Raw genomic sequence first — 9338 nt, 5'->3', positions numbered from 1 at the left:
AAGATACATTAACGCTCCGATAACACTAAGATATGGTACTTTTGGACCAAAAAGGTTTTCATCATTTTCTTGAGGTCTAAAAGAGTCTTTATCATATCTAACAGCCTCACAACCATTGGAGTGCATAATAGATGTGACTTGCCCATTTAGAACCTTTTAAGCAACTTCATTATATAAACTTATTGATGTATGAAAACACATTTATTTAAATACTCAATTTCTAATCTCAAACAAAACTTTGCCCTTCCAAGATCATGCATCTCAAATTCTTTCTTTAAACAATCAATTGTTTTTGTGAGCTCATTAGGAGTTCCAACGATGTTTAAGTACATAAACAATAATTATGACAAAATCATTTTTGAATGTTTTAATATAAATACAAGGACAAATAAGATCATTTTTATACCATTCCTTTAAAAGTACTCGATAGTTATACCACATATGTCCTGATCTCTTTAATCCTTAAAGGGGCTTGTTCAATTTTATTGAATAAGCCTCTTTAGAATTTGCTTTGTTGGCCAAATTAAATCCTTTAGGAAGTTTCATATAAATATCATTTTCAAGAGAACTATACAAATAGGCTGTAAAAATATCCGTAAATTCAGACCTTTTTGTGCAACTAGGCTAATTAAGTATCTAAATGTTGTTGCACTCAATATTGGTGAATATGTCTCTTCAAAATCAATATCCGGTCTTTGTGAAAAATCTTGAGCAACTAACCATGCTTTATATCTAACAATCACCATTCTCATCTCGTTTTTGTACAAAAATCCATTTGTACCTAACAGGCTTTCCACCCTCAGGTGTGTGAACTATAGGTCCAAAAACCTTTTGTTTAGCAATAAAATCTAAATATGCTTCTATTGCATATTTTCATTTTGGCCAATCATTTCTCTGTCGACAATCTTCAATGATCATTGGTTCTTGATCTTTCACTCATAACATTCATCATTATATTATATGCAAAAAGTCTCATCAATGTTGACTTCGTTTTGGTTTCATATCATCTTATTCATGATATAATATATTGAGATATCATCTTTTTTAATAATGTTAGGTACTTGAGGTTATTCTAGAACCGAATCATTAATTATGTCAAATAGGTTTTTTGGGTTTTCCATCATTTCGATTATATCATATTCCATTTTAGCTTATTTTCTCATTCGAGAGTTTTTAATCTTTGGAACCAATAAAACTGTCATGATTCAAGCGTGTCTTTGCAATCAACAGAGCTAACACCCTTCATGCGTGTTATAAATTAATATCAAATATATTTGCAACAATAGCATTTGGTATATATAATTTAATTAATTACACTTAATGATAATTAATATAACTTATACAAATTTATTCTTTAATAATTATTTCATTAGAAATCAAATTCATGATCTGCACTTTAGTATTAATTATTGGATCAAATCTCATATTTACAACTTTAAGATTTTGTCGTTGAAATATGTTGACATAACATAAAATTTAAGACTTAGATATAAAATAATATTCTGGGTTATTGGAATATGCCGACAAACATAAAATTTAATACCTTTGATATAAAACAAAATTTTAAAAACATCAACAACCAAATAAAATTTTAGTTTAAGTGTCACTGTTGTAAAAGAGTTCATATGTTGGCTGGATTTTTGGTACTATTTTTCCATTAGAGTAAAAGTTACAAGAATGTCTTAAAACTAAATAAATTCAAACTTCATATAACTATTTTTGCAAGGAAGATATAGACAATTTGGGGTTTAGTGTCAATTTCTTTTGATGAGATGCTGGTTGGTATTGCACAGTGGAATGTTTAGGTGTTTGGACAAAAATCAAGAGGGGGTGAATTGGTTTTAAGTGGTAAAATTAATACTTTTAAAATTTTCTAAAATTTTATTAATTAAATCAAATATTAATTCCTTTAAGCATAATAGTAGATGAAATGAAGAGATAGAGAAGAAGATTGAACACAAGTATTTATACTGATTCGGATCAAAAGACCCTACGTCCAGTTGTTAATCTCTCAAAAACGAGATTAACTAAATCACTAACAAATATCAGATTACAATCAGATAATAAAAGAGTAAAGAAAGAAAACACCTTTCTTGAACACACAAGAGATGAACACTTTTCTCTGAATCACACAGAGAACCTTGACCTTAGCTTTCCTAGCAACAACAGTAGCACTAAATCTCCTAAAACACCTCTCAGGAAAAGTTATCGCTCTACTCACACTAGGTTTTTCAAAGCTTCTTTTGAGAACACTCTTTGCAGTCACAACACTAGCACTCTAGCTTCTCAAAAAGGTAAGTTAGAAGTAACTCTGATGTTTCTTAAATAGGGGTTCTGAAAATTAGGTCAAAAGCTGAACAATCGCACCCAACTGACCAGGATAATCGATTATCACTAGTGATAATTGATTATTCCAGTGTGTTTTATGAAAACAAGTTTTTGAACAGATAATCGATTATCAGAGGTGATAATCGATTATTCCAGTGCTTTCCTGAAAAAATTAACCCAGCTCAGGATAATCGATTATCACTTTGATTTTTGCATATTGATTCTAACTATTCTAATTACACTTTACAAGATAGCTTTAAACATAACAACACATGTTCTTCATAGAGACTTCCAGATGGCTTTTAGACTTCTTTTAGCATCATCAAAATCTTGCTTCAGCATTTAGACTTGTATTTCCTTTTGCCAACAATGCTCCTCTTTTCAATTTCTATTTTCATATAAAATATATATTTTTTATACACGTTAAAAATAAAATGGTAACTATTTATTTAAATAATTAAATATAAAAAATATAATTATATTGTTTATTGAAAAATAAATTTACTATAGTTTATAAGTATGTATAAAAAAATAATGTTAGCAATAAATATAAATAAAAAAAATAATAAGTGTGTGTGTGTGTTTGTAATTAGTACTTTTAAATATGTTTATTATTAAACATACTTTATAGTTTTTGAAGTAGTCTAATTTATTAAAAAATTATTATTTTTAAATAATATAATATCTTATTGATTTTAATACGTATTTTTTACAATTTTGAGTTTATTATCTGGTTAATTTTAAAAATTAAATGTATGTATTTATTTATTTTATTTGTAGATTAAATTCTTTTGGTTGTATTTTTTACTTTTTATTTATTATAATTTTTATATTATATATATATATATATATATATATATATATATATTATTAATTTTATTTTATACAATGTGATATTAGTTACGGTGTTGATTAAAAACAGTAGTTAAACATAAAAATATTAAAAAATAACAATATATAAAATAAGATTATTATGACTTGTTTGAAGCATTAATTAATAAAATAAATAATAAGAATAAGATGATATTAAAATAAAAGTATAATATAAATAATTAAATAACAAATTAAAGAAATAAATATGGTAATATTATTTATGTTTGATATTTTGAGAATAATTTTTTTATGTTAAACATAAATTTATGTAAGAAAAAATTAAAATTGTTTTAGCTTATCTATGAAATAAAATTATTTTAATGTATCATTTAACATAATTCACTTTATCTTGTAATTTTTCTAAGAAATGCTGTTGAGAAATTTGTTTGAAAATGGTTAACATCTACTTTCTTTGATTCACTCATTGTTAAAAATGACAAAAAGGTAAAGTGTTTCACTGCTCTTACCTTTATAAACAAGTTAAATCTTTATTCTCTTTTCATATTGACGTAATTAAATTTTCACGAACCAAAACCAATTGGTTATTTTCAATGAATCTTGGAGTTGCATATTACTTAGTAATGGTGGAGGAGAGAGAAACCCAAAAACATTGAATATTAATGGTACCAGAAGATTGAGTGGGTGGGTGAAATCTTGGTGGCTATCCAAAAACATTGTGTGAATGAATGTTGACTTCCTCAATTTGTGATAAACATGTAGAAGTCATCAATGGCAACACTGAAAACACAATCAATGGCAGCTTTGTTGTGTTCTTCAATGGTGGTAGCTAGTCACGAGGGTCAAGAATATCCACTAAATTTGTGAATGTCGTTTAGGATCATTGTGATCAAGACGTAACTATGTTCTCATAAATAGTCAATTCTTATTATAAGTACTAATTCATAATATATTTTTTTTATTAACTATTTTCACAAACATACCTTTGATTATGAATGAAGTTTTTGAGTTTAACAGCCACTAAATAAAATCATCTAAAGTCTTATGTTATTTGTAATATAACTTTCTTCTTATTTTAAGAAATTTCTTTTAACTGTTCATGTAACACTTAAAAACTTGATATAAAGTTTAACATACCATAAAAATACCTGATCTTATCCAAAAATTAGCTGTCTTTTTTTTTTTCTTTGTTTATTCTTCATCACGAAGTACATAAGTCAAGTCAATTTCTTAGAAAAGAAATCTAGTATAATTGCAAGAAGATAGCAATAGTTACTAAAAATCTAGTATAATTCCAAGAAGATGGAAATAATTAGGTGGTGTATCACATCTATGTCTCTTTGGGGTTTTTTTTTTTCCGGAAAGTTGTAAAATAAGATGAAAAAGAAAAAAAAAAGAAAAATAGAATTAGGAGTAGAAGTTGTTTAGACTTGAAAAAGAGACAAGAGACATAAAAAATGAGTTAAAAATTAATAGGTAATTATAGAGCTATCAAAACTAGTAACTCGGTCCGACCCGCTTCGACCCATCATGGGTTGATTACTTAGTGAGCCAACCCAACCCGGCTCATTAGCGAGCCAAAAAAATTCCAACCCGACCTGGCCTATCGCGGATTTGTGATTAAACGAGTTGACTTACGAGCTCACTTAATTAAAAAAAATATAATTTTTTTAATTTTATTTTTAATCAAAACTGGATTATAATTCTAATTAAAATTTAAATAAACTTTAATATAATCCAAATATAATCCAAAATCACAAAAATACAAACTATCTGTGTGTTGGCTAATAAAAAACAACTTAACATAACCCAAATATAAAGCCCAACTTAACCAACTTAACAAAAATTAGTTGTGTGGCCCTTTATTTGCGAGTTGCTGAGCCAACTCGAATCACCATGGGTTTAACTCGTGGTGAGCCAGGTTCTAAGTGAGCCAAGTCAAAAATCAACCCGTTTTGAAATTTGTAAAAAAATTTGAATCCAACCCAAACCTGTGCCGGGTTGACTCACGAGTTTCAACCCATTTTGACAGCTCTAGGTAATTATAATTAATTTGAAAGAATATATACTTTATATAGTTAGATGGTTGAAGGGATTGACAAAGTATATTGCTTTAAGATTTAAACAAAATTAAATAAAAACAGAAATACGCATGTAAATTCACACGTTTTTTTAAAGTAAAATAGAGACATTTACTAGTAAAGACAAACTTCATGACATAATTGATTATAAATGATATATAACGAATTATGTGAGTATGTATTACAGCATACTGAATCTGTGTTTGCTATACAAATGAGAGTTAAATGAAGAAACAGCATTCCCCACCATCACTGTCTTTCTTGATCAGATTGAATGTTTTAAAGGGTATAATGAGATCCACACAACAAACCATTCACTTATCTTCACATAAATAAAAACAAAAGGAGAATCTAAAAATTTAGTTGATTCCTTCCTCTCCACATTATATGAATATAAGTAAATAAAAACTTAGTTGGAGAAAAAAAAAACAGAAAAACAAAAAAAATATTAAAATGTAGGTCTAAAATTATAGTAATTAAAAAGTTAAAATTTTAATTTTAGAATCTAAATTTTCTTTTTCCTTTTTCCTTAACCAAATTAACGTAAATTAGTGGGCGTTCTTACTTAGTGTATAAAAATGTAATAATTATTTGTTAATTGTTGAATTAATAAAAAGTATCTTTATATGGAAAGTTGATTTTGGTTTTAAATCTACCTCACATACTTTTGTTTTTATTGCATATATAGTTTTTGGTTTTAAATCTACATTACGTACTTTTGTTTTTATTGCATATATAGTTTTATTTCTTTTTTTCCTTATAATTATCTTTCTACATACCTAAAATGAACTAACTTTTAGGATTGTTTGCTTGTCTACACACCTAATATTTGGAGATATAAGATCGATTTAATAAGTTTGGAAAAAAAAGTGAGACATGTTTTATTTCCTACTAACAACTAATATTAGCAATTAAAAAAAATCTTAGTCCAAAAATAGTTTATAGTAATTTTCAGTTTTACTATATGGTAATAATATTATGTCTTGAACGAATTTTTTTTTTTAGATTTTGTAAAATTAACTAGTTTTGATTTATATAACATAAATATAACTAAAGTAGATTCTAAATTAACTCAATTTTGTAAAATTCATTTATAAAATAAAATTTGTCCTCACTTGTATTATATAAATCCGTTTTATTTCTAATTTCTTATTTCTAATTTCTAATTTATAACATATGTCCAACACTTCCTCTTATGTTAAGTCACATACACTTTAAGTATGTCTGACAAAACATTAATATAGTCCTATGAGAGAAGTACCACAAATAAAAAAAATATATCATTAATATGCATTTTAAATGACTCTGTCACAATTTAAAAAAAAAAAATAAATTTAACAAAAACTTATATAAAATTGAGTTAAACCAAACCTGCATGATAAGAATTTATTCCAAATAACAGTGACCCGTGCTTGAAATATAACTGGTACCACATTTGATTTGATGTCTCCAAATAGAAATCTGGATTTCTAAAATATTAATTTATTTAAAAATGAGCTTTAATAAAAACTAAAAGCATATAATTTCATATTTTAAAGAAATTAACACTTTGCAAAGATCAAAATAAAAGTTTATTCATTTCGTAAGAACTAAAACCTTCAATTTTAAGTAATTGAAAGATTGAAGACAAATGTTTTTTAATGGAAAACAAAATAAAAACAAATACAAGTTCCTTCATACAGTGAGTTATTGAAATGAATAAAGAACTAATAGTTGCCTTAAACGTAAGATTGTGTGTGGTGAATTCGACTTTATTTGACGTGGATCATTCCAATCCAGGGAATGAAAAAGTAACAGCAGAACATAGTTTGATCCCACCATCTTCTCATCACCATGCTTATAAATGCAGCAGTTGGACAAACACCTTCACCACACCAACCCAATCAACTTTCACACCACCCTTCACGTCTTCATCAAAAAATGTGTTCCAAAAATGGAGATTTTTCTGTGACTGTGACCAATGAAGAGGTGGTGGCAGCGATGTTACCAATGCAGGAACATTGGCTTCCACTCTCCAACCTTGACCTCCTTCTACCTCCATTGGATGTAGGAGTTTTCTTTTGCTACAACAACCCTATTCTCACACCCACAACCATGGAAGATTGTGCCACCAACAAAATCACCTTTGGAACCATGGTGGGGTCTCTGAAGAAGGCCTTGGCACAAACCCTAATCTCTTATTATGTGTTAGCAGGTGAAGTGGTGCTCAACAATATGGGTGAACCTGAAGTTCTCTGTAACAATCGTGGTGTTGATTTTGTTGAAGCTGAAACAGACATTGAACTCAAGAACCTCAACTTTCACAACCCAGATCAATCTATTGAAGGCAAGTTTGTCCCGAAGAAGAAAAATGGTGTACTTGCTGTCCAGGTACAACTTCGTTTTTCATATTTTATTTGGTTATAAAACTTTTTCTTCAAATATACTTAGAAATCAAACTTGAAACTATTTTGACTTTAAAATGTTCTGTTCACAGAAATATAATATTATTTACTGATAAAAAAAAAAATCAAACTTGAAACTACTGACCTAAAGAACACTTGAAAGTACTTGTTATAATGTTAGAACGTGTGGTTGTTATTTTTTTTTTGTTCAAAAAAGAATTTCGAGAACCATCTTTTTCTCAGACACTATTTGGGAACTTATTCTTTATCGTCATGTGGGTTTATCATCATGTGGCTGCTATTTTTTTGTGCAAAAAAAAAAAAAAAAGAAGATATTTTGATAACCATCTTTTTATCTATTTGGCAACTATTCCTTTATCAACATGTGGCTGGTATTTGATGGAAGGAGACTGATTTGAATGAGAGAAATCGATTTCACGAAAAAAACGTGATAGAAAAAGAAAACAGAATACTAGGATTAGAGTAGTTTAATTGATTCTCCTACATGGATTTACCCTAATGCAGGCAACATCACTGAAGTGCGGTGGAATAGTTGTAGCGTGTTCATTTGATCATCGCATTGCAGATGGGTATTCAGCAAACATGTTTCTGACATCATGGGCCGAGATGGCCAAGCCCACCAAGCCCACAACTATGAGCCCATGTTTCCATCGGTCCCTCTTCACTCCTCGTCGTCCATGTTCTGTTCCTCATTCCCTTCACCAAATGTACACCCCCATTTCCAAGCTCACCCCTGCACAAACCGCAACCACCCCTCTGTTCAGTCGCATATACTACGTAACTGCGGAGAAGCTTGACAGCATGCAAGCCCTTGCGAGTGGCAATGGCGGAAAACGAACGAAGCTGGAGAGTGTGTGCGCGTTGTTGTGGAAGATGGTTGCACGTGCGGCTTCAAGAGAGGGGAGGGGCGAAAGGACGGTGGCGAAAGTGGGGGTTGTGGTTGATGGAAGGAGAAGACTGTGGAAAAGAGAGAAAGCGAAGGAAGCGATGATGGGGAGTTACTTCGGGAACGTGCTTTCGATACCCTTTGGAGAGAAGGTGGTGGAGGAGTTGATGGAGAAGCCGTTAGGGTTTGTGGCCGATGCGGTTCACGAGTTGTTGGCGGAGGCGACGACGGAGGAGCATTTTCTGGGGCTGGTTGATTGGGTGGAGGGTCATAGACCGGAGGGAGGGGTGGCAAGGATATACTGTGATGGAAGTGAAGGAGGGAAGTTTGTGGTGTCTTGTGGGCAAAGGTTTTTGGAGGGGAAGATGGATTTTGGGTGGGGGAAGGTTGTGTTTGGGTCATTCCATTTTCCTTGGGGTGGTGAAGCTGGTTATGTTATGCCGATGAAGAGTCCTTTAGGGAATGGTGATTGGGTTGTTTACATGCATCTTACCAAGGAGCAATTGGAAGTGATAGAGTGTGAGGCTAGTGATGTTTTTAGACCCATAACTTGGGATTACCTTAACCCTAGACCTCTCTCTTAGATTATTCTCATGTTACTAGAAAAATAAATATTGTGTTATTTTTGTAAAATATGCAACGTTTTTTATTTTTTAAAAGGCTGTATATGTCTAGAGAGAGAGAGAGAGAGAGTTTTCATGTATGAACACATGCAAAAGTCTGCTTACGAGTGTAACTTTAAATTGAAAGGAAAAAAAATTGTACTCCTTCCTTGATATGTTATCTATCACTAAATTAACTTTTAAA

At 30.1% G+C, this 9338-nt stretch overlaps 1 protein-coding gene across 1 annotated transcript; it reads left to right on the top strand.

Moving 5' to 3' along the window:
* Positions 1 to 7093: 7093 nt before the first annotated feature.
* Positions 7094 to 9338, top strand: LOC114187643 (shikimate O-hydroxycinnamoyltransferase-like). The gene is made up of 2 exons (XM_028075941.1): positions 7094 to 7610; positions 8150 to 9338. Exons 1-2 carry the CDS (start codon positions 7161 to 7163, stop codon positions 9113 to 9115), a joined length of 1416 nt encoding a protein of 471 aa, XP_027931742.1. The 5' UTR covers positions 7094 to 7160; the 3' UTR covers positions 9116 to 9338.

The sequence above is a fragment of the Vigna unguiculata genome, chromosome 6 (genome assembly GCF_004118075.2).
Source record: "Vigna unguiculata cultivar IT97K-499-35 chromosome 6, ASM411807v1, whole genome shotgun sequence".
NCBI lineage: Eukaryota > Viridiplantae > Streptophyta > Magnoliopsida > Fabales > Fabaceae > Vigna > Vigna unguiculata.
Note: the sequence above shows the minus strand (reverse complement) of the source record. Positions and strands in the feature narration are given on the sequence as shown.